This window comes from Moschus berezovskii, chromosome 16, assembly GCF_049115385.1.
Source record: "Moschus berezovskii isolate FMDL1 chromosome 16, NW_MosBer_1.0, whole genome shotgun sequence".
NCBI lineage: Eukaryota > Metazoa > Chordata > Mammalia > Artiodactyla > Moschidae > Moschus > Moschus berezovskii.
In genome coordinates this window covers 18,963,784-18,989,601 of record NC_142475.1, presented here as the reverse complement: position 1 = coordinate 18,989,601, position 25,818 = coordinate 18,963,784, and the positions used below count along the sequence as shown (strand labels likewise).

General features: G+C 46.9%; 1 protein-coding gene and 1 non-coding gene across 6 annotated transcripts in view; one reads left to right on the top strand and one right to left on the bottom strand.

Annotated features, from left to right (window-relative positions):
• Positions 1-25,818, bottom strand: part of GRHL2 (grainyhead like transcription factor 2) — a 175,193-nt gene continuing 149,375 nt past the window's right edge. For 4 of the 5 annotated variants that reach the window (XM_055432073.2, XM_055432071.2, XM_055432072.2 and 1 more), the window contains exons 13-16: positions 20,615-20,709; positions 16,716-16,801; positions 4,998-5,062; positions 1-2,878 (exon numbers count right to left, since the gene is read on the bottom strand). In XM_055432073.2, the coding sequence (XP_055288048.1) occupies positions 2,764-2,878; positions 4,998-5,062; positions 16,716-16,801; positions 20,615-20,709 (361 nt within the window). In that variant the 3' untranslated portion in view covers positions 1-2,763. The remainder of the gene's footprint in view (positions 2,879-4,997; positions 5,063-16,715; positions 16,802-20,614; positions 20,710-25,818) is intronic. The other variant, XM_055432070.2, reaches the window with a different exon arrangement.
• LOC129560575 (U6 spliceosomal RNA) lies at positions 7,287-7,389 on the top strand. Its single transcript, XR_016039416.1, has one exon. It is a non-coding gene; the product is annotated as a U6 spliceosomal RNA (small nuclear RNA).

The window sequence follows — 25,818 nt, the reverse complement described above, 5'->3', positions numbered from 1 at the left end:
AAAAAAAAAAAACATGAGCACAAATTGTCCATCTCGCAATCTCCTTTGCTTGTCTTTAAGAAAGGACTGTTCATAGAATTTGGCACAAACCCCCTGCTTCTGTTGCATTTTCATAATTTTAAATAGAAGGAAAATAAATGTCTGATTCAGTTCATGCTTCTTAAGTTTCTGGGCTGGGACATGCCTTAGTCTTTTAGGATCCAATTCCAAGATGACATCTGACTGCATTTTTCTGTTGGACCCAATTTCCCAGAAAGTCTAAGCATTTGGCGTAAGTATAAGAAAAACACTTGTTGCATATGTCCCTCATCTTACATGGAATTTTTAGAGCTTATTTATTTGAGTCTGATTAAGAAACCAAAAAAAAAAAAGAAGAGGAGGCAAGTTTTCTCATTTCTCTGGAGTGTTGCTTTTTTCTTCCCCCTTGGACAATTTTGCTCATCAAAGCTCTGCTCACATACACAGTGAAGGCCACCTCGAAGCTAAGCCACGGGCACACTGAGAACGTGGAGAGGACTGGTAAGATGCGGACAGACTGGATGCACAGGCACACTGTGTGCCACCCTTTGCTGGCACTGACCTCACATGCTTTGTTCTGGCAGTGGCCACCACAGTGACTGCCCAGGGCCCCGGGACAAAGGCAAAAGCATCTTGGATTTATCTTCTGCCTACGGCAGGACCAAACATTTTATCCATGGAGGCTGGGGAGAGAAGGTCAGGGAACCCATGTCCGATTGCCAAAGATTTTCTCTTTTCCCTACTCTGGAGTCCTACGCCTTGGCCCAATAGTATTCTCCATCGTGCCTGCCGGTCATGTCTTAAGTCACCCCTTGGGCACGGAGCGCGGTGGCACGCTGCGGATCATGCGTTTCCCACACTGAGTCCCATTGGCGCCACGTGCTGGTCCAGGGTGTGGCAGTCGCATAGTGGAGGACAGGGGGCAGACTGGAGCGGAGCGGAATCCAGGAGGCAGCCTTTGGCACCACAGGGGGGAGTGACGCGTCCAGACACACAGAAAGGCGCCCGCTCACTACCCCTAGAGATCTTCCTGGGCACGCACCTGCCCTCCAGCCCCTCCGAATCCTCTGCAGCCTCTAGCACAGACAGCTGGGCTGAAAGCAGCCCTTCCATCCTGCTCTGGGCCTCAGGGGCAGATGGGGCGGGAAGGCGGGGAGCCCTTGGAGAGAAAGCCCCCAGGTAAGATATCAAAGTGCTTTACAAACAAATCTGGGCCCTTCCATAGAACCTGCCCTAGATCCAGGGCCTCCTAGGGAGTGTGGCTACCAGAAACCTAGTGCTTCAGCCCACAAGGCTGACCACGAACCCCTAGACCATGTACCTGTCCCCTCAAAGAGAACTGTGGCCCGGACGGTTCATGATGTTGCAACTGTTTGGGGAAGCATTTCACCTCCTCTTCATCTGCCAGGATACCCGGTAGAAGGACAAGGTTTCTCTCTCCATCTTCCTGACGCTGGTTTCAGAACTACCAGGGCTCCCGGGGTCTTCTCGCACCCATCCAGCATCCAGCAGCCCAGCCTCCCCGAGCCGGCTGAGCCCCAGAAGGCAGCCCACACCTGGTGGTCCAGAGCTGAGCCATTGGCACCACTCAGGACTGCAGTTGGGCCTCCAGGGGGCCAGCTGAGATGAGCATGTGCTTGTAAACTGTGAGACGCTGCACAGTGGCCGGATCCTCACGAAAGCCCAGGAGTTCTGCAGCAGACCCAGTGATGGAACCCTGATGGCAAGTCCCTGCGGCCTCTCCAGAAAGTTCAGGCGGCACCAACACCAAAGCTGGAGGAGCTGGGACCTCAGACAATCCGACCTTTCCCACAGACAGCTCAGAGGGAGACTCAGGAGAAGCTCAGCGCCATGAGACAAACTCAGCAGGTCTCTGGGGCAGGTAGTGCTCATAGGGAATGGGGATGCTTCAGGCATGCCCATGGGGGTCAACCATCTTGGCACCCACTGCCTGACACCCTGAAGGCCGTGTCCCTCACCCAACATGTCTTCTGAACAGCACGGAGGCAGAAACCTCTTGGAGAAAGCGGGGTCTCCAGGTATGCGCCTCCCCCAGGCCGGCGGCAGTAAACGTGCCCACATACCACAGGCAAAATATATTATTGCAATATTATAAACACTATGTACATGATAGCCAGGCACACTTTCGGGGTTACTTACTAATTACACGGTGGCTGAATGTCTTCCTGTACACGGCCTGGTGGCTGGCTACTCACTAGGAACCCCTGGGGGTACCCACCAATGACCTTCCTCAGAGCAGACTGAAGGCTTCTGATCAGGAAGGGGTGTCCACCTCTCCCCCCACCTCGGACGAAGGAAGCGGGTCGTTCTGTCCAGCCGCTCAGGAGACGTCGGGGGTGAGATGGCAGGAGGGAGCTCCCTCAGGCTCTTCAGGATCAACGGACTGAAAGGGAGAGCTCCGGCCCGTGTCAGCTAGAGCCAGCAGTGACCTGCCTCCTGGCAGGCCCTGGGCCCCGGGCTCCGGAAAAAAGGTGGACAATAAATAAGGATGTGACAGGCTCAAGGCCCCATCCCGAGGGGCTTGGGCCACGGCTCCAGGACAGGAACCGGTGGGTGGCCCAGATGCGGGGATCCCAGCACTGCGCTTGGCCTCGCCCCACTCCCCAGCGCAGTCGTGTAACAGCAGTCGTCAGATGGGTGAGGTGGGTCTGCGGGTCCTGGGGGCTGGGGCCTCTGACTTCCCCAGGGAAGGAAGGCCCTGAGGGCTACAGCCCAGAGCAGGGCTCAGATTTCCATGAGTGTGATCTTGAAGCCTTCCACCATGCTCTCCATGTTGAGGATGAAGGTGTCTTCATTTGAGTAGTGCTCAATGATGTTGTCGTCCATATTCACCAGGATGCTGCGGGGGTGAGAACAAAGATGCCATGACCGAGGTGCTCGGTGAGGGGCAGGCTCCAGGCTGGGGGGTGGAAGCAAGAGGAGACAGGCAGGGAGAGAGGCCCTCACTGTATTTCTTTCCCCAGACATCAGTTTCAGTTCAGTTCAGTTCAGTCGCTCAGTCGTGTCCGACTCTCCACGACCTCATGAATCACAGCACACCAGGCCTCCCTGTCCATCACCAACTCCCATCAGTTTAGAGGTAAGCAAAAACTCGATTTCTCAGCACTAACTTCTTATGAGACAGGATGTCAGAGATCATTCAACCCAAACCTTTGGCTCTCTAGACTGGTAAACTGAAGCCGAGAAAAAGTTAACAGAGCCTGAAATCACAGAGCTAACTATTGACAGAGACTACATCTAAAGAGTCAGGTCTCCTAACTCTTTTCATTAAACCATACTGCCTCTTGAAAACACCTTTTTAAAACGTCCTCTGCACTCACGAGAGGAAAATAAACCAGAGCTGCAGCTACCCTTCCTCGAGCATGGAGTCTTTTCTGCAAACCTGTGTTCAGTCCTCCGGACAACCATGGAAGCAGGTGCGATCACCGCCATGTTGCAGTTGAGTAGCCTGTGTTCAGTGAGGTTAGATCATGTCCCCAGGTTCACTCAGCCGGTTCAAGGTTGAGTTTGGTTTGGGTATTAGCTTTGCCTTACTCTGAAGTTCGTACTCTATCACATGTGACCTAGTCCTTAGTTAACCATCTGAGCTGGGTTTCGTTTTAAGAAAACCAACAACTTTCAGGGCCTGTCCATGAGACAAGTCCTTGAGCCAATCCCCATCTTTGAAGTCAGACAGACCTTTGAGAAGTGACTATCATTTTACAGCTATGTGTCATCAGGCAAGTTGTTTAGCCTTTCAGAGTCTCGGTTTATTCTTCCACAAAAATAAGAATAACAACCTTGCTTTAGAGGGTTGTGGTTAGGATTAAAGTATTTAGCCCAGGGCCTGACACCGGACCCCGTGGAAGTGAAATGCTACCATCGGCATGGACATCAGCACCCAGGGCTTCTGCTCAGCACGAGACCTTGAGACACCACTCAGATCTCACCACCTCACTGCCTCTTGCACTGACTTTGGAAAGAACATGCATTTCAGTGAGCTTTTCAACCAGGGCTCAAATGGAAAGGGTTTCCTGCCTGACTCCAAATTAACTGAGACCCCCATCACTTGGAAGTCCCCAGTATCCCAGATCATCAATTTCTTCTATGAAAAAGGCCCAGAGAAGAGTTTAAAGATCAACTTTTCGCTTTTTGTAAGAAAATGGATCCAGAAGCTGACTCACTGGAGACCCTTTTCCAGTACTAAATCCTGTTCCACGGCCACTATGCTTATAGCTTCATTCACAGGAGGCCCCAAGAGGGCTGGAGGCAGCAGACAGCAGAATACTTGGGCTTTGGGGCCACAGAAGTTTACTTGGGTTAAATCTGCATTTCACCTACTGAACACGAGCCTTTGGGCAAAATGCTTAGTCTCCCTCTGGCTTGATTTCCTCAGCAATAAATTAGGGATAAGACTCTACCTCACTGAGTAATAAGGAATAACAGAACAATGCGCATGACACACTTAGCAGGGGACCCAGAACCTACTGAAGACCAGACAAACGAGAGCCATTGTTCTTAACACTGAGAACAAGCAGGTTCAGTAATCACTTCAATCATGGGTTAATAATGACCCCAGAAGAATCCCTGATGTCCTGAATCCTTTGTTTTCCTACTGTGCTGCCCTGAGACCAAGCTTAAGAGCAGCACTTGATTCCCAACAAACTCGGCTCTCTGCCCAAGGGCCACTTTCCCCACTTCCAGATCCCTCTACTCTACCCACTAATCTTGTCATGGAGGGGGACATCTCAGCTGATACCATGACAACGCACTCTCACCCCTTCTCTTGCTCTCATTAAAGATCTTCAAAATGCATGGCACGGGTAAGCGGCTCAGCACTCCTTAGGGAAGATAACACATGGTTTTTATAAAAGGCGGACAACAGACCTAACAAAAGATGGATGCCATCTTGTTTTTATAAAGGCACTGTGCAGACACATCTGATTTGGAAGTCAACTGAGATTCGGTTTCTTTCTTACCCTTTTTTGCTTTTCTTGTAAAGCTTTGCTATCTTCTCCACGGGCAGCCCATATTTCTCAGAAATCTGCAACCAGTAACAAAAAGGCAGGTGAGTGTGGAAGGGGAACCAAGCAGAAGCCAAGAGAGAAAGTTCCAACATCACTGTTCCTGGGTGCCAGTGGCCTTCACTCACGAGTCAAGCTTCCAGAAAGACTCATTTGCAAGGCTCTCCCTTTGGACACACCATAAATCAATCAGCAAAAGATTCAGTCACACAAGAATCTGATCTATGATAAAGGTGTCATTTCAGTTCAGTCAGAAAAAGATGGACTGTAGTCATAATGTTGGATTAAATAGGTAGAAAAAATTAACAAGTTACGCTGGATACTTTCTCTACTCCTTCCATCAGAATAAACATCATCAAAGATTTATATGTGAAAGATGAAACCATGCAAGGAGGAAAAATGAATCAATTATTTGTAGGGATATTATCTTTAGATAAGGAAGATCTTTCCAAGCAAGTATGAAACCTAAAGAAAAAAGGCCAAAATGTTGATAAAACAGCATAATATTTAAAATATTTAAAATACCAGTATACGAGACCACAGGAGAGACATGGATATGTGGAGCAGTCTTTTGGACTCTGTGGGAGAGGGCGAGGGTGGGATGATTTGGGAGAATGGCATTGAAACATGCATATGTGAAATGAATCTGACATGGTTGGGGGACTCCCCACCTCAACACTCTGTGGATTCAAGAGGCTGTTCCTTCCGGAAGTGTATAAATCCTGGGATAGAACCTGCACGCTGAATTTATTAATTAAGAAATGAGTAACCAGAACTATAAAGGTGGCATAGAAATACAAGAAACCATTCTTAAGTAATCTTTTAAAACTTTGAACAGAGTTACAGATTTTACCATTTGTTATAAACTGGTATATATAATTTAACCAGAACCAAAAGAAAATTAGTATTGTGTGAATTCTGAAGCACTTTCAACATGTTGTAGGAATATTGTGGACCTTCTTGAGTTTCACACATTCATAAGTAAATGGTCTGTATCTCGTGCCTTTGTTGGCTTTCTGTGAGCTGTAGTTTCTGGGAAGTGAGCAGCTCTCATTCCTGTAACTCTTGTAATCCAGTCATTCGTGTACCTCCTTCATGTGGATCCAGTGCGGCTGTGGTGCTGTTAACCCTCTGATAGGAACTCTAACTCGGTGTAAAGCCCCAAAGGTCTGTTACTTATTTTTATTTTATATTATACTATATTTCATATACAGTGTTGTGTTTGTTTCAGGTGTATAGCAAAGTGATACAGTCATATATATATATATGAATTAACAAAAGCAGTTCCCATCTTTTGATGGGGTTGCTCATGGTTTATAACATAAATGGCATTATTTTGAGAGAGGGATAACTTAGGTATGGCATTGGGTTAAATAAATAAATAAAATACCAGTATAGCAAAAACTACCATAAAAAACTGAGGACAGACAATACACTGGGAAACATTACTGTGGGCAACATAAATGACAGATGTGGAACTAACTTCCTTCAGTTAGAAAGAACATCTATGGATACAAATAAAAGGCTAGGCTTCCCAGATGGCTCAGTGGCGAGAAGTCTGCTTACCAACGCAGGAGACACAGGTTTCATCTCTGATCTGGGAAGATTCCACACGCCATGGAGCAACTAGGCCTGTGAGCTCCAACTATCGAGCCTGTGCTACACAGTCCAGGAGCCACAAGTACTGAGCCCATGAGCTGCAACTACTGAAGCTTGAGCACCCTAGAGCCTGTGCCCCGAAACAAAAGAAGTCACTGCAATGAGAAGCCGGTGCACTGCAAGAAGAGTAGGCTCCCCCGTCACTGCAGCTGGAGAAATGCCCGTGCAGCTAGAAGACTGAGCACAGTCAAAAATAAATAAATAAGACTAATGTGCTCACTTTAGGGCTTCCCAGGTGGCGCTAGTGGTAAAAAACCCACCTGCCAATGCAGAAGACGCAAGAGACTCAGGTTCGATCCTTGGGTCGGGAAGATCCCCTGCAAGAGAGCTTGGCAACCCACTCCAGTATTCTCGTCTGGAGAATCCCATGGACAGAGGAGCCTGGGGGGCTGTAGTCCATGGGGTCTCGAAGAGTCGGACATGACTGAGCGACTGAGCATACAACACACAAGCTCACTCTGGCAGCACATACACTAAAATTGCGGAGAAGGAAATGGCAGCCTATCCCAGTATTCTTGCCTGGAGAATCCCGTGGACAGAGGAGCCTGGCAGGCTACTATCTATCGGGTTGCAAGAGTCGGACACGACTTAGCAACAAAACCACTACCACACTAAAACTGATACAGAAAAGATGAGCATGGCCCCTGCACAAGGATGGTACCAGGCTCCTGAGCCAGTCCATATCCTTTAATACAAATGAACTTATTTGCAAGACAGAAACAGGCTCCAAGACATAGAAAACAAACTGCTGGTTACCAGAGGAAGTGGGGAGGGGAGCGGGAGGGATAAATTAGGAGTCTGGGATTAACAAATATGTACTACTGTATATAAAATAAACAACAGGACATACTGTATAGCACAGGAAACTATATTCAATACATCTTACATCAACTCATAGTGGAAAATAATCAGAAAACATATATATATCTGAACCACTCTGCTGTATACCTAAAATGAACACAATATCATAAATCAATCATGCTTCAATTAAAAATAAAGGCAGTTCAGTGAAAAAAGGAAGAAAACAACATAAAGAAGTAATTTCAGATAAAGGCAATAGGACAATACACAAATGAAAAAAATGCACCACTACACTAATAACTTAAAAATTCAAATTAAAGCAACCAGAAGATACTATCTTTAATTTATCAGGGCAACAAAAACTGAAAGTTTGATAATACAGTGACAGCCAGAGGATAAGAAACAGCAACTCTCCTGTTCCATACACAGGAGAGCAGCAAGCTCGACCTTTCTGGAGGGAAGTTTGGCAGAAGATATTGAAATTTAAAAGGCATATATCTGTTGACCCAAATAGTCCACATCTAGTAATCTGGTCTACAGAAATACAGTCAGATGTATGTAAGTACATACATCTTGGAAGTATCACTGTTCATAACAGAGAAAACAACCATTAAGCACACTTTGATATTTGCTCAGTTAAAAACCATGAAGTCATGTGTTCATTCAAAAAAATGCACAATGCCTATATGGGAAAAAAATGTCCTTAACATATTCAGTTCAGTTCAGTCGCTCAGTTGTGTCTGACTCTTTGCGACCCCATGAAAACATATTAAGTGAAAAAACACAAATAGAAAAACAGTGTATATTGTGTGATCCTGCTTGTATATTTTTAAAAATATGCATGTAAGTAAGTGGGCTTCCTGGGTGGCACTAGTGGTAAAGAACCCATCTGCCAATGCAGGAAACATAAGAGACATGGGTTTGATCCCTGGGTCAGGAAGATCCCCTGGAGGAGGGCATGGCAATCCACTCCAGTATTCTTGCCTGTAGAATCCCATGGACAGAGGAGCCTGGAGGGCTTACAGTCCATAGGGCTGCACAGAGTCGGACACGACTGAAGTGACTTAGCACGCATGCATACATGTAAGTAAACAGAAAATATTTCAAAGACCCATCAATCTATTAACAGTGGCTACCCTGGAAAAAAGGACAAAAAAAAGGAGATTATTTTTCTTTTCACTTTGCATAATTCTGTACTGTTTACTTTTATAGTGACTGTGATTTATTTTCATAAATATAAAGCAATATAACAGTACTTTGGAGATGCGTTCTGGAGAGCCTTACTCGAACTACTTTCTCTCTCTCAAATCCAATCCACCCACCTTTTGTGAGTCCAGTGACTGACGCGGCGCACAAACGGCTGGGGCTGGACTCTGACTACCCAGTGGTCTAACAGGGCCTGGAGAAAGAGCCAGAATAGCTCCAGGGCAAAGGTGGGACAGCTTTGTCTTCTGGGAAGAGCTTATTCTCCAGAGAATCATAGATTCCCACCTGCCCATCCCTCATACATAGGAAGACCTCCCCTACCTCTCCCCCAAACCCCAAAGGAGCAGAACAGCTGGGCTGAGGGCTGAGACAGCAAAGGGAGACTGGGAAACAAACAGCCTGCCTGTGGCCCACCACCGCTCCATCACTGATGGGACTGCCCCATGGCTGCACTGGAGCCCAAATGAGCCCAGCACGTAAAAGAACCTGGCCTGTGGGGTAGCAGAGAAAATGTACAGAACTTGTGTGGAAGGTATCCATGTGAACAGAACATAAAAGAGCACTTAGGAAGATTGCTGTATAGCTCACACATATGTGCAAAATCCTGATCTAAAAAGATGACTGAACTAAAAGATCTGCAGCTTCCGTAAATGAGTTGAACACTAGATGGTTGATCCAGCAAACCAATCGAGTTAGGAAAGGTCAGTTAGGAAAACCATTTCAAGTGCAAAGCAAAGACACATAGCATAGACAGAAATCAGGGAGGGAATAAAAGGAGGGAGAGGGAGAGAGATCTGAAGAACAGATGTCAGGGAATTCCCTAGTGGCTCAGAAGGTAAAGAATACGCCTGCAACACAGGAAACCCAGGCTCGATCCCTGGGTCAGGAAGATCCCCTGGAGAGGGGACTAGCTGCCCACTCCAGTATTCTTGCCTGGAGAATTCCATGAACAGAGGAGCGTGGCAGGCTACAGTCCATGGGATTGCAAAGGGTCAGACAGGACTGAAAAACTAACACGTTCAAACTTTCAAAGTCCCAGGCAGAGAAAAAGGAGCAAAGGGAGATGAGAAAATGATTAAATAATAGAAGACCACATTTTTCAACAGGAGAGGTATCCTGAATCCCAGGAGGGATCAGTGAGAAAAGAGCCATGCATCTGGCCATTCTGAAAAGTGCCAGATCTCCAAAGGTAAGAATAAAAATAAAACATCCTGGAACCTCCCAGACAGAAAGTACAAGCTATTAACATTAATACTAATACTAAAAAAAGAAAAGAAAAAGAATGAACCTGGCTTCAGTCTTCTCAGCTGCAAAACTGGAAACCAAAGTGGAGTAACCACTACAGACTAGTGAAAAAAGGGGTGTCACCCCACGAATCCTGTACGCTGACGAGCTCTCCCTCGACACTCAGGTTAAAGGATGGCATTGAGCAAATGCATGCCATTCAAAAAGTCACGTTTGGAGAAAATACTCATAAAAGATCTCCAGCTGAACAGAACACGTGAAAGAATGAAGACTTCAGCAAAGCAAAGGGGGAAGAAACAGTGACCAGTGTTATACCATTAAAAATATATACATATATACACACACACACGGAGAGAGACATATATACTCTGTATATCCATATACATTATATATGGCTGTATAACTATAGATCTCTAGACACAACTCTGTATATACATATATATACAGCTCATATATAGATACAGAATTATTGATATGTTTATAATAGATTCTGCAGAAGGAAATGGGAACCCAGCCCAGTATTCTTGCCTGGAGAATTCTATGGGCAGAGGACCTCCCTAGTGGGCTGTGATCCATGGGGTCCCAAAGAGTCTGACATGACTGAGCGACTAACACACACACATATATCTATTTATATATATGTATATATGGAGAAGGAAATGGCAACCCACTCCAGTGTCCTTGCCTGGAGAATCCCAGGGACGGCGGAGCCTGGTTGACTGCCGTCTATGGGGTCACACAGAGTCGGACACGACTGAAGCGACTTAGCAGCAGCATATATGTAGGTAAATGGACTGGAGAAGTGAAAGAAGTGTTAAATAAAGGTTCTTGAAGTGAAAAGAACACAATGGGAGGAAAAATCTAATCGTGTCCTAGAGAGAAAGAAATAAACTACTTTAGGAACATCCAGAAGCCTGGAGTGTGTGGCGGCAGTGCGCGGACTCGTCCTAATGAGCGGAGGAGGGGAGGATGGGGGGAGACAAAGGCTCTAGAAGACTCCTCTCACCCAGTGGGTCGGGGGGGGCTAGAGAGCAGGGGTGTAGAAGACAGTTGAAAATTTATTTTCAAATCACAGCACAATAAGGAGAAGAGACGGAAATAATTTAGGAAAAGTAAAGAATAACTTCCAAGAAAAGGTGAAAAACATTGACTTAATCCAGCTGCAGAACTAAACTGAAAAAGGAAGCCACAAAGTGAAATAAATTAAAAAAAAAAAAAAGTTTTTCGTTGTGAGTTGCTTGACCTGCTAGCGTTGGATTTTGACCTTCGGTTGGTGTCATTTGGAACTTTTTTAAAAAATGAAGTGGATAAATAAAGGAAAAGGTGTTCTATTTTCTCCTCAACATCAGCAAGTTCACATCTTTTCTGAAAGAGAAGTGAATCTGATTCTTGGATCTTCCCTTTTCAGGGGTTTGACTCCCAGTTTCCAAAGCATGGATGCATATACTCAGCTCACAAATCAGTTGATGACAGTGAGGAAATTTGCATAAATCTGCATTACTCCAGTTTCGATTGGGTCTGCCTGGGACAGCAGCAGCAGCCTGCGTTTTCCGAGTGCTTACTAAGTGCTTAGCTTATGGACATGGGGAGTTCTGCATCTATTAACTCGCTCAGTCCTTGAATCACTGCGACAGAACAGGTGCTTTTATGAGACCTGTTTCTCAGGCGAGGAGACTCAGGCTTACAGTCATTAAGTAACTTGCCCAGGGTGCCTCAAATAAGAAGTGACAAAGACAAGATTTAAAAGGTTAACAGTCTAGCAGTCTGGTTTTGGATTCTAAACTTACGGAGAAAAGAGGCATATGTTGGGACTGTTTGGAGCAGGGCTCCAAGAAGAGCCTGGCAAAGTGGGCTCGGGCATCAGGCTGCCAAGGGCAACAGTCTCCAGGAGGGCAAAGCCCTGGCCTCCGTGCAGTCATCAAAGGCAAAGGCAACTGGATAAAATGCCACCTTCACACCGCATCCTCTGCCTCCACGCCAGGCAAGGAAGTGTGCTTTGCCAAACCCAGAAGCCTGGAAAGAAGTGAGACTATGCCGGATAGCATGTGGAGGAAGCTGGCCATCTGTTGGGAGGTTACGGAAAGGAATCATTCTTCCCAGGAGCTGGGTGATCTCACCGCAGCATCCCCCTTTCCGTGTGCATGGAAAGCATGTGCTTTGTGGCAGTTCTCAGAGCAAGGCATTAGGAGTGCTTAGTTTTTTCTCTGTGTTTTTCAAGTCGTCTGAACTGCCCAAACACATCCATCATTTTTAAAAGCCCGTGATGAATATTTTTAAGGACCCCTAAGACTTCCTTGGCAGACTTCCCAGGAGATGCAGGAGATGCAGGTTCCTGACAGATGCAGGAGACACAATCCCTGGGTTGGGAAGATCCCCTGGAGGAGGGCATGGCAACCCACTCCAGTATTCTTGCCTAGAGAATTCCATGGACAGAGGAACCTAGCAGGCTACAGTCCATGGGGTCGCAAAGAGTCAAACACGACTGAGCACACATGCACACACCCACAAGATTTCCTTAGCACCCAGGAGGATCCTAGGTCTTGGACATATCTCACCAATGTGGTACTGGCTATCTGATGATCTGGAACATTTAGACTTTTACTCAGTGCAGAGTTCTGTTTTCCCAGAAACCTCTGGCCTGTGACAGGCAGAACAAATTCCCATTGGTTTTTACCAATGCAGGACTCTGTCTGCCTGGTCTAGAGGCATCTAACACAACTGCCAGTTCTGGAAGCCGACAACTTTTCTGTGGAGTTACAAAGTGTTCAGTGTGGGCTCTAGGATGCACTTTTTGAAAAACGGTGACTCTTGCTTGCAGATATTTCCTAGGTGACTGCATTTGATCTGTCAATAGAATCAGGGGGGACAGGCTTGGATCTCCATCCATGAATGAGTCAGTGGCATAGAAGTGGGGTGCTCCCAGGTTCATAAACCCTCCTTTCCTTGTGGCCCCTAGCCAGCTTCTCCATGGAAGAACACCCTTATTTTCAGTCCCTTTGGTTAGAAGGACTCTGTCTGCCTCCCCACCCCATAGCACGTACAGCCATCTACTATGTATAAATACTCACCTATAGACTATTCTGTGTGCTGCTTTAAACACCTCGTCTATGAACTCACTTAATCCTCACAACAACTCTACATCTCGTTTTATCGTTATCTTCATAATAATATACTCTGATTTCAAAAATGATAAATCTGGGGTGGAGAGAGAGGCTGAGAAATTTGCCCACTACCCTGCAGTGTCAGAGCCAGGACTTGAACCCTGACCGTGCGGTTCAAAGCAGGGCACACACACTTCTTGCCTGATGGCTCACTATTGCCCAAGCTTCTTTCCTTTAGTTGATGTGAGCTGCGGCTTGGAATATTTGTTCTTCTTATAATAACTTTTCATGTGTGGACGTCTCCCTAAGTGGACTTAGGTAGTTCAAGGGTGTAAGTTGGCTCTGCCACTCTGTGGAGCTGTCAGACCTCTCAGGACACCCATATCTGTAAAGGATGGTGATGACATCTGACCTCCCAAGTTTACAGGGATACTGTGAGGATCAAATGAAAGAATGCACATGGAATACGTGCTGCCCATAGCACTTGGCATGGTGGCACATACACAGCAGATGCTTGATTCAGTCAATCGAGCATAATACTTATGCTTAAAGACCTGGGGATACACAGAAGACAGCGAGAGACAAAGTCCCTGTTCTCAAGAACTTCACATTCCACTGGGGAAGAGAGAAACGAATAAACAGAGTTAGTCACAGTGCGGGTGGAAGTGAAGGTGATATCGAACCCCACTGTGATCCAGCGAGACCACAGCTACCAAACACTTGTAGAACTGAACAGACGCCACAGACAGGAAAGGAAGACCCCAAGGGAAAAGGTGTGATGAATCAGTTTAGAACTGGTCTAGATCAGTGGTTCTCACCACTGGTTGATCTAAGAATTCCCTGAAGAACTGTTAAGAATACAGTTTACTGCAGCTCCATCCCCACCCCACCTCCAATTCAGCAGAACTGGAATCTGGGTTGAGGTCTAGGTTTGTGCACTTGAAACAGCTAAGTCAGTTTCAGCAATATGATCTTAAAGGCCAGATTAAGGGTATGAAGGGCTTCCCAGGTGGCGCTAGTGGTAAAGAATCCCCCTGCCAATGCAGGAGACATAAGAGACTCAGGTTTGATCCCAGGGTCGGGAAGATGCCCTGGAGGAGGACCTGGCAACCCACTATTCTTGCCTGAAGGATCCCATGGACAGAGGAGCCTGATGGGCTATAGTCCATGGGGTCGCAAAGAGTCGGACATGACTGAAGCAACTTAGCACGCAGGCTCACAGGGTATGAAGGGTATGAACTCTATCCAAAGGGCTCCTCTAGCTCATAAATCAATCTTCCAGTGATTTTGCTGCTAAGCTGCTGCTAAGTCACTTCAGTTGTGTCCGACTCTGTGTGACCCCATAGATGGCAGCCCACCAGGCTCCCCCGTCCCTGGGATTCTCCAAGCAAGAACACTGGAGTGGGTTGCCATTTCCTCCTCCAATGCATGAAAGTGAAAATTGAAAGTGAAGTCGCTCAGTCGTGTCCGACCCTTAGTGACCCCACGGACTGCAGCCTACCAGGCTCCTCCATCCATGGGATTTTCTAGGCAAGAGTACTGGAGTGGCTTGCCATTGCCTTCTCCGTCCAGTGATTTTAGGGTCATTTAAAAAATCTTGGTTCTTTTGAAGAGGTAGAGCTCACACTTATTGTTGTGTTCATTTCTGGTCATGTTTTCCCTTTATAGGGGCAGATTTAGTAACAACAAACGCCACTCCAGTGGCAAATCCTGAGAACAGAAGAGATTACCAAGCCGGGCATTCATGTGTTTTCCTAGAAGGTGGTCCTCCATGCCCTGCTCTGTTTTGCCTAACAATGCCGACCACAGGGGGCGCAGTGTGCATTGGTAACATTCTTATGCTCTTTTAAAAAAAATTTCAGGTGAACAAATAATTTTTTTACATGTCATACAATTCCCCACTTAAATCATTTAAAGTGTGCAATTCAGTAGTCTTCAGTGCATTCACGATGTTCTGCAAACATCATGACTATGTAGTTTCAGAACAATTCATCAGCCCAGAAGGAAACTCACAAAATAGCCTTTCCTCATTCACTTTTCACTGAACTCCTGGCAACAACGAATCTGCTTTCTGTCTCTATGGATTTGTTTATTCTTGATATTTCTTAAAAATTGAATCATACAATGAGATCTTTTGTGTCTGGCTAGCAATTCCACTCCTCATATATATCCAAAAAAATTGAAAAAACAAGTATTCAAAAAAAACACACTTGTACCCAGATGCTTATGGCAGCACTATTCACAAAAGCCTAAAGGTGGGGGTGAAAATCCAAATGTCCATCAACTGGTGAATGGGAAAATGAAATGTGGTATACTCATACAATGGAATATTACTCATCCATTAAAAAGAATGAATTACTGGTTTATATTACAACATAGTTGAACCTCAAAAACATTATGCTAAGTGAAATAAGCCTCCACAAAAGACAACACAGTGCGTGATTCCACTTACAGGCACTGTTTTATATATACATTTTGACATATTACTTTATAGCCCAAAATGCGGTTTCAATGTAGCAGTTTTCCAGACTAACGAAAGCTCTGGACTGGCCCTTGGCAATCCTGTTGTCTCCATCACTATGTGCTATGCTGTGCTTAGTCGCTCAGTTGTGTCCAACTCTTGTGACCCCATAGACTGTAGCCTGCCAGGCTCCTCTGTCCATGGGCTTCTCTAGGCAAGAATACTGGAGTGGGTTGTCATTTCCTTCTCCACTCCATCACAATAAAAAAATCTATATCTTCTGCAACATAAATGTACAGGGGAGTCAGAAATCATATTCAAGGTAGAGTCATATTCACATCAGTTCAGTTCAGTCGCTCAGTCGTGTCTGACTCTTTGCGACCCCATGAATCACAGCACACCAGGCCTCCCTGTCCATATTCACATAGATAATACATAAATAAAATGCAAAATATCTTCCTGAGTCCCCAGTTAGTGAATGCTAGATTAAATTGGGGATGAGAAGGGAGGGAAGAACTTCAGAATCTTACTTAAATTATTATAACTCTGCAGTATATATTTTTTCCTTAACCAAAAGAAGTCATAATTTATTTTGGATTACACTATCACAGCTGGTGAGACATTTCCTAATTATTTTTGTTCTGTACATATTTGGAAGTTGCATGCTAAGTCGCTTCAGTTGTGTCTGACTCTTTGAGATCCTATGGACTATAGCCAACCAGGCTCCTCTGTCCATGGGATTCTCCAGGCAAGAATACTGGAATGGGCTGCCATGCCCTCCTACAGGGGATCTTCCCGATCCCAGGATTGAACCCTCATCTTCTATGTCTCCTGCGTTGGCAGGTAGGTTCTTTATCACTAGTGCCGCCTGGGAAGCCCATATTTGGAAATTAAACACATCTAATTTGGTTTCTTGCAAAGAGACCAATAGAAACCCACAATTTAACCTTCCTCTATGGCATCTTTACTCTGATTAGCCTTAAACTGACAGGGAATTGGCAGTTTTTCAGTTTCCTTCTCCTTAAGATAATAAGCCATGACAGGCTAAAAATCAGTGTCTCCATAAATCTCCACTTTTCCTTTTTCTTTTACAAAGCTCATTCCAGAGCCAACCTCGAAGACCGCCTTTTAATAAATGGATTCCAGCCCATAGGAGACTACATGCTGGTTTCTTGGAGACTGAAGGGGGTTCATGCTTACCGCTTCCATCAGGCCCTTCACGGTGGGGGATTTCAACATCAAGGCGTCAAATACGTCGTCCGTCTCCTTCCTCACGTACAGAAGCACTGCAAGAGAAGGGTGGGAAGCCATGACCAGACCGCTCCCCTCACACAGGGGTCAGAGGCTGCCATTATCCGACCCCTGACCCACACGACATCCCACCCGGGTGACGAGGCACCTGCGGCTGGGGACTGTTACCGAGGATTCAATGAAAGAAACCGACAGTAGGGTGTAAGATGCTGTCACATCACACCCATCACACTTGAATTCCTTTAAGGTGGGCGCACGATCTCTTTATGACCCATCTTTCTGTGACCTCTATCTTCTATTTATTTGATCATTCAACAAATATTCCTGGATATCCCTCTGGGCCCGAGGCCCCAGGCGGTGTGACGGGAGTTGGGGTTGCAGTAATGAGTTAAGACACAGCCTGCCCTTCAGAAGTCCGTAGTCCACTTAGAGAGGCAGGCATTCCTCAGATGAGCAGACAGGGCGTCAGAGTTATGAAGGAAAAAATCCACAAGCGGGGGCTTGTAAGGGCCTGAGCTTTTTCAAGGAGGTGGGGAGGTAGGGCTCCCAGAAGGCTACTCTGAAGGAGAGATCTGAGTTATGGAGGGTGTAGAGGCATCCACGCAGGCAATGGGGGTGAGGAGGGTGGGAGAGAGAGGACAGGGAGAGTGACCCCCAGGTGGACAGACCAACAGGGCTGCAGGAAGACAGGGCGAGTCAGAGGCAAGCTGAGGGAGGAGCTGAGAACCTGATCTGGCTTTGAGCCCGGTTCCGCCTGCTGGGGGGCCCTGGTCGTTCAACCCCTCCAAGCTGAGGACGATACCTCCCTCATGGGGCTGCCGAGAGAGTTGAATGAAACAGCAGCCGTGGGCACCGGGCACGCAGGCGGCACCCCCAATTCCTCCATCCCTGGGGTCATTATGAAGCAACTGTAGTGATGGCGCTGGTTCCCTCGGCGAAGGCACATGCAGTTTTCTGCTCGTTTCTCTATAACCTAACATACTGAATCCAGCAATGCACAGAATACAAGAGATGGCAGGGATCCCAGGGGTCCTCAGGGAGGCAAAGCCTCACTGCAGACCCACCCTTACAGCAACGGCACCAGGCTTAGCTCCCGGGAAGAACTAGGAAGTGCTATTCAGATGTGACTCTCCAGGCCCAGTGAGCTGCCTGCCCTTTCTTTCCCTCCTCCTGGTGATGACCTGGCTCCTGCTTCTACCTTCAGAGGGAAGGAAGGAGCCGAGGCTGAAGCCCCATGCACCTGGCTGCGACAGGAAGAATGCACAGGTCAGAAGCCCTGCTGAGCCTGGATCCTGACCACCGTCAGATACCCACGGAGCCGCGGTCACCACCAGCCTGAAAGAATGAAGCTGGAGCTGGGAAATGAAATCGGCCCTAATCCAAACTCCCACCCCTTCTTCTCCTCCTACCCAGTCCCCAGGGACGTCATTAAAGTTGCTGCATTGTAATGGCGGTGTCTGTGGGTACACACTGGCTCTGCCCGCATTTTCCTTCTGCAACCAGAGGGTCAGTTTCTGCATGACACCCCAGAAAGAATAAAATAAAGCCTTAAGCATTGCAGTTTCTTCTCTTCACCAAGTATAAAAATAAAATACCAAGGAAATAGGTTGGAGAACAGTATCTCCAATATTGGATAGCCCCCATTTCAGCTACGATGACCTAGTGACCTCATGACACTGTATGAGGACTCAGTGTTAGCAGCACAGTGAGCAATAATTAGACCACAGGGCCTCGGTTACTACTAGATGGGAGAAATTAAAGTAAAAAACAACAAAACAGAACAATTCAAAAACCCCACCGGTGCCTCTTACAGATGAATGTTCTGTAACTTCTTCCCATGGACCCCCAACAGAAAAACGCAATCTCCAGTACCCTAAGGAAACCCCAAACCATGTTCTAGTAAAGTGAATACCACTTCCACTGGACCTGAGATAATGCAGCTGCCACTCCTGCTGCAGGAGTCCCTGGAAAGGGTTTAAGTGGGTGTGGTGGCAGGTTGAACTGTGTCACCGTCTCCTGCTGGGCTTGCTGACAGCCACACTGGCAGTGCTGGGCTTACAGCTCACCCCCACGGCTTGCCCAGAGAGACAGCTCTCATTAACTGTGTGTCTATGGATAATAATCACTCCGCTAATGACAGCAATAACCATTATCACACATCCAAGATCTCCTACAGACAAAGGCAGCCAGCCATGGGGCGCCAGCCCCTGGTGACTCCAAGGGAGCCACCCTGAGAAGTGGCTACAAAGACAAAGCAGCAACCAGTGGCATTGGTGATAATTATGGTCACTCCCTCTCCTGGAGAACTTCTAACAAACAGTGGGCACCATCATGGATCCTGGCTCCTTGTGCTCATTAAAGCCCAACTCAGAGTGGGAACTCCTGGTGGAGGGGCTCAGGAACTCCACAGTCCTTTTCCAAAGAAAAGCCACTCCTGGGAGTTCTCTATTGCTGGAAGGTTGCAGCGCCCTCATGTGTCCCTATGACTGAGATGTTTCAAAGGCCATAACTGTCTCGTCACAACCCAATACAAATTTTGGCAGCAATTTTTGTGCTAACTTCACCACCTCAAAATAATCTGAAAAACACAAACTTTAGACCAGTCACACTCACTAACTATGGATCTAAGCTGCAACCACTTTGGCCTGTGTGATTCTTGATTTCCATACAACACTGCCCTCATTTTAAAGGATGACATACAAAAGGCATGCAGGAACAGAACTCAAAATGGACTCGAATATTTGATGGTGAGCCTGGGAAATCTGAAAACCCTTTAAAGGTTTAAATATTACTACTGCAATCAACACTACTCAGGTATTTATGCTCTTTGAATTCTGAAATGCTCATTACTCAATCATAATTGCGATAATATGCCTTAACTAGATCCAGGCCTAAAAATAAAACTAATAACAGTGAAGATGGAGTGCTTCCTCTGCACTGGGCAGTTTAGTGCTTTACATACTTCAACTCATCAATCCTCACTCTGTGAACTAGGTATCCTTGGGGTCCCCACTTTACAAGTGAGGACTCCAATGCGCAGAGGACCTTCCCAAGGTCATTCAATGTGACAAGGCTGAGGGAGGCTGCAGAGGGGATGCTCTTACCCCCATACAAACCCATTTTAACAAATAGGGGGAAAAATTCTCAATAACAAACACCTCAAGCCTGTGCAGATGGTGGGCGTATAGCAACCTGCCTCATTAACAATCCAGTGCTGCATAAGCCGAAAGTCCTGGAAGCTGTTGGTGTTGGCTACAGCGGAGTGGGGGGGGGGGTGGTGTGCCGCCCCCTTCACCCCTTCCTCTTACTCCCAGGAAGGACAGTGGGTCAGCAAAGCACTGAGATGCTGAGCAAGACACTAACATGCCCGTGCTTCCTTTCTCACCCTCTTGGTGAAGTGGAATAATATCCTTGACCGACAGAAAATGAGTTAAGCTGTGATGTCACAGAAAATAGGTTCATTTACTTGTACCGTGATCGATCATTGGCGTCTACTGAACAAGTCTCAGCTCTTGGTACTTATGGGAGGTTATTGTCAAACACAGCGCGGGTTTCTTTTCAAGTTTCTATCTCACTGCTGGATGAGTCATATATATTCATTACATTGCCCTCATGGTAAAGGAAAGAACCAGCGCCCAGAAAGAATAAATGTTTGCTTAGGGTGTTTAAAGAGGCAAGGTTGAAAGCAAAGGAGGACACTGTGGACTTCCTGTGTCAATAAGAGCATCTCCAGGCCAGCACGGAACCGCAGGGCCCGGACGGAACGTGAGCTCTTCTGGGTGAACCGTCCCCCACTCTTCCTCATGAGAGCCAGGCTAAGGAGGGCAGGGCCCCAGGAGGAGAGGTACCTCGCTTCATCCCTTCTTCTTTCATCTGCTTAGAGGGCGCTGGACCAAACTCCTCTTCCATGGGCCTGAACATCCGTTTCACAAGGACACTGCTGCTGGAAAAGATGAGAAAGTGTTCATTCAGTAAAGTAGGCAGGGTGCCAACAAAAATCTTCTCCCGTTGTGTATACCATCCCTTGTCACAACTGGATCCATGCATCAACCTCCTGCCTTCGGGTCATAGGGCCCGAGTGGGCGTGTGGGGCAGAACACACACCCCAATATCTTTACCACGTGGCCCCGAGACATTCTCCTTGTCCTAAATATGGATCTGCCAGGGGAGACCCCTGGGTTTCACCCATTCTGTCCTGCACCTCACCTGCTTCCTGCTCAAATGTCTAGGCCTAGGGAGGCGATGTGAGCCCTGTGTCTGTATGGCCTCCAAGGTACCCAGCCCCTCCCATCTAGCTAGCGTCTGGGCGTCCTGCAGCCTCTCACCAGCCCCGAGGGCACAGCATGACCTCTGTCTGGAAAGCACACGGGCCTCCCTCAATGTGTGCGTGCTAAGTCGCTTCAGTCGTGACCGACTCTCTGCGACCCCGCCAGGCTCCCCTGTCCATGGGATTCTCCAGGCAAGAATATTGGAGTGGGTGGCCATGTCCTCCTCCAGGGGATCTTCCCAACCCAGGGATCGAACCCACATCTCTTATGTCTCCTGCGTGGGCAGGCAGGCTCTCTACCTCTGGTGCCACCTGGGAAGTCCCCAGACCTGCCTCACTGGGTCTCAGTTACGAGGTTGCCCTCAGATCCTGCGGTTCCACGGCTCCGTCAGCTTGCGACAGAGGAGACTGCAGTGGTGGAGGGTTCCTAGACCCAGCCTCCCTTCCTCCAGGAGAGGGTTTCAATCCCCCTTCCTGAGGGCCCACAGGTCCCCAGTCAGCAAGTTCTGGTAGCTCTACATTTCCTCCCAAAGTCCCTGTCTATTGTGGGCCTTCTAAGGAAGGGAGAGCTGTTCAGGAGAAAGGAACCCGGAAGAACAGTAGTCGCTGCTGAGAGTCACAGCCGGCACGTGTGTCCCCTCAGACTCAGAGGCTGAAACCCGAGCCCCAGGAGAAGGGTATTCAGAGGTGGGGGCATTCAGGGGCAATTAGACCCTGTGGGTCGAGTCCCCCATGATGGGAGCATCTTTTAAGGAGCGGATGCCCTCTCTCTGCCATGTGAGGACATAGCAAGAGGGTGGTTTGCAGGCCAGAAGAAGGTCCTCACCAGACGGCAGCCACACTGGCATTCTGATCTCTTCCAGCCTCTCCTTCTAGAGACTTCCAGCCTCTCAAACTGTGAGATGCACCCTCTGCTATCTGAGCCACCTAGTTTATGGTATCTTGCTATAGCAACCCAAACTGACCACAACACCGAGCAAATGGTCCCGCATGGAGTCTTACTGTCCTTTAAGCCCTCAAGAGAGCAGGTGTAGGTTTTCAGAAAACTTTAACCTCTCTGGGGATTCCTGGACCCAGGCAATGATAGATGGGCAGCTCAGCAATATTGTTAAGACATGAACTCTGGGTGCAGACCACCGTGATTTAAACCCCTGCTTTGCAGACTCACAGACATAAAAAACAAGCTTATGGCCACCAAAGGGGAAAGGGGGGGCAATAAATTAGGAGCTTGCGATTAAAATCTAAAATAGATAACCAGCAAGGACCTACTGTGTAGCACAGGGAACTCTACTCAAGATCTTGTAATAACCTATAATGGAAAAGATTCTGAAAAATTATATATATATAACTGAATCACTTTGCTGGACACTTGAAACTAACAACACAATAAATAAAGCATATTTCAATAAAAATTAAAAAAATAATAACCCCGAGCTTTGCAATCTACTAGCTATGTAAACACGGACAAGTCCTTCAACTGCCCTGAGACTCAGACTGCTTGTCTTTAAAAGGAGGCTGTTGAGAGAAGTACATGTATTCAACATATGTGAAGCACTCAGAGTTGCCTGATACACTGTAAGAACAACTGAAGTGTTCTTAGAGATGTGTCATGATGATCATGAAAATGAACGAGGGAGAGATCTGAGGAGAAGAGATGGGGAGAAATAGTACAGAAGGCAGACAATCTGAAAGAGCTCAAAGTTCCCATTTACCATCACATAGCAAATGGTCCAAACTACCTCTCTGGTCCAAATTAAGGGCTAAAGTTGGAAAAACTTCTTGCATTGCAGACTGACATCGTATCAATCCCAAGCTTCCAAGATATTAATAATATAAAACTCTGTTCCAAAACCAAACCTCTGCTGGCATCACTGTCATTGCTGCTGCTGCTAAGTCGCTTCAGTCGTGTCCGACTCTGTGCGATCCCATAGACGGCAGCCCACCAGCTCCCCGTCCCTGGGATTCTCCAGGCAAGAACACTGGAGTGGGTTGCCCTTTCCTTCTCCAATGTGTGAAAGTGAAAAGGGAAAGTGAAGTCGCTCAGTCGTGTCCGACTCTTAGCGACCCCATGGACCGCAGCCCACCAGGCTCCTCCGTCCATGGGATTTTCCAGGCGAGTGTGCTGGAGTGGGGTGCCATTTCCTTCTCACTGTCATTAAGAAGTTTTTATTTCATCAATCCTCAAGTCGAACTAATGGTGGGATCCAGTGGTAGAAAGAGTACATGGGATAAAACTGTCCAAACAGCATTTCTATTGTTCTAATGGTTTAAATGATTAAACCAACAAGGCTTTAATTGACCATCTCACACTCTATATCTGAGACTGTGAAAGTCGTTCAGTCGTGTCTGACTCATTGCAACCCCATGTAGCCCGCCAGGCTCCTCTGTCCATGGAATTCCCCAGGCAAGAATACTGGAGTGGGTAGCCTATACCTTCTTCAGGGGATCGTCCCAATCCAGGGATCAAACTGGGGTCTTCTGCATTGCAGGCGGATTCTATACCAACTGAGCTACCAGGGAAGCCAACTAGATCACACTCTAGATCAGGGGTCCCCAAACTCTGGAATCTAATGCCTGATGATCCGATGTGGAGCCGATATAATGATAATAGAAACAAAGTGCACAATAGGTATAATGCGCTTGAACCATCCTGAAACCAATCCCCCCTCCTCCAAGCTGCACAGAAAATTGTCTTCCATAAAACCAGTCCCTGGGGCCAAAAAGGTTGGGGACTGCTGCTCTAGGTGGTCCAAAATTATGTTTACCAGCCCTTAAGAAGACCACGTTTTATAAAGCACTTTTCATCTCCTTGGTAAGTTAAGTCTCTTGAACACTCTGTGAGCCAGCAGGGCGAGAACTAATCTTACCCCTGTTCAGCGATGACCAAACTAAGGCACAGCTGTCGTGTCTTATGCCGGGCAATGCGGCTAAACAGGGCATCGGGCTGTTCCGAGAACCCAGCTCTGAGGGACAACCTCACGATAAAGTGCCCAGTAAAGCTGAGACGACGAAGAGTGAGGGTATGAGAAATGATACTTAGAGTCAGCATTCTGTTTTATCCCATGGTAATCAATCTATGGAAAGAGCGAGAGGAAAAACTCAACCTCAAGTCCCAGTTGAAGGTGGTAATGAGTTTTTAGAGCCCTGTTCCCTCTACCTTCCCCTCACTTTTCTTTAAAATCATAAAAGTGGGTCACATTATTCTGTCATGTCTTGAATCTGGACTGACCATGACCTTGGGAGCAGAAGATTAAAAATTCATTGACATGGCAGTCAGTGACCAGGAGGTTAATAATGGGTAAACAGCCTGAAACATCACCAGACACTCATGCTGTGTCAGGGTTCCTTAACGAGTGATTTTCTTTTTCTCGCCAAGGAAGATTTATTTATATTTTTCCAGTTCTGTTGACTTCTGACAGCATCCCACTCTGAGCCATGACAAACTTTGTCATTAAAATAACATCTTGGATAAACCACATTTCTCTTAGGAGTTCAGAAATGCTTTTTCACACTTCCAAATCTATAAACCCAGTGGGAGCCAATAGCTTGTGTGATCTGAATTCAGCGGTTTCATTTCTTTTCAAGGCAAGGTGAGAAAAGAAGGGCAGAAATGACTGCCCAGTTGACAGCTGGAAAGAGCACAGATTTCAGGTCTCCCGATGTCCTGTTCAATTGCAGTAGATTGGACCACAAAAGGATGAGAACAAGGAGAAGGTGCTTTGTCTGACACCAATCTTCATCCTTCAACCCACGCCTTTCGGGCACAGTGTGTTAGGTTAACGTGTGGAGGGACTCCAGACCCAGCAACGCATGAAGCCGTTGTTTTATGGGGTCAGTTTCAGGGAGAGCAAGTCCCTGAGGCATACACAAAGGATAGCTGTTTCATCAGAAAAAAACTGGGAAGGAGCCTGGGTCTGAAGCCTGTGTCTCTGGACATACTTGGCAGTGTTGAGCCCTACCTGTCAGGCTGAGTCACACTAGACCTCAGTACCTAGTGAGGAGGTGTCAGAATAAAACACAGAAAGTAGCTGCCCGCACCATGGAGGCATAGTTTCCCTAGTTCACAACTCTGCTCACGGCCTGCGTAGGCTGATGACCACAACCGCCCTAAATAAATGAATGTCCCTACCCTCTGTTAGTTTCCCTGGTGGCTCAGATGGTGAAGAATCTGCCCGCAGTGTGGGAGACCCAGGTTCAATCCCTGGGTCGAGAAGATCCCCAGGAGAAAGGAATGACAACGCACCCCAGAATTCTTGTCTGGAGAATCCCATGGACAGAGCAGCCTGGTGGGTTACAGTCCATGGGATCACAAAGAGTCGAACACAAATGAGAGACTAACACCACCACGACCCGTGATTAGCCTCAGAAAAGCGGAGGTCCTTTTAGGTTCAAGTCCTCACAAAGGCTCTCACATAATGGAGTAGAATCTCAATTTATTTGCAACAATAAATCACTCTTTGGGGAAGAATCTATCATCTCCAAATGACTTTAATCAATGCTGGGTCAGGGTCTTGGTAGAATTCATCTGACACAGTCAGCAAAAACAAACCAAAGTCAAAAAGCAAACAAACCCCACATATATTTAGTAACAATTATGGTAGTTAAGAGCTTACAATTGAAAGCAGTAAATAATTAGGTCAGCAGGCCCGAGAAGGATCATTTTAAGAGGAAATACAGATATTTCTGTTTGTGGCTAAGATGTTGCAGTTGTGGCAAACCAAGCAAAGTTCCAGCCAAGAGAAACGTAAGTAACTGTGTGTGTGTGTGTGTATATATATATATATT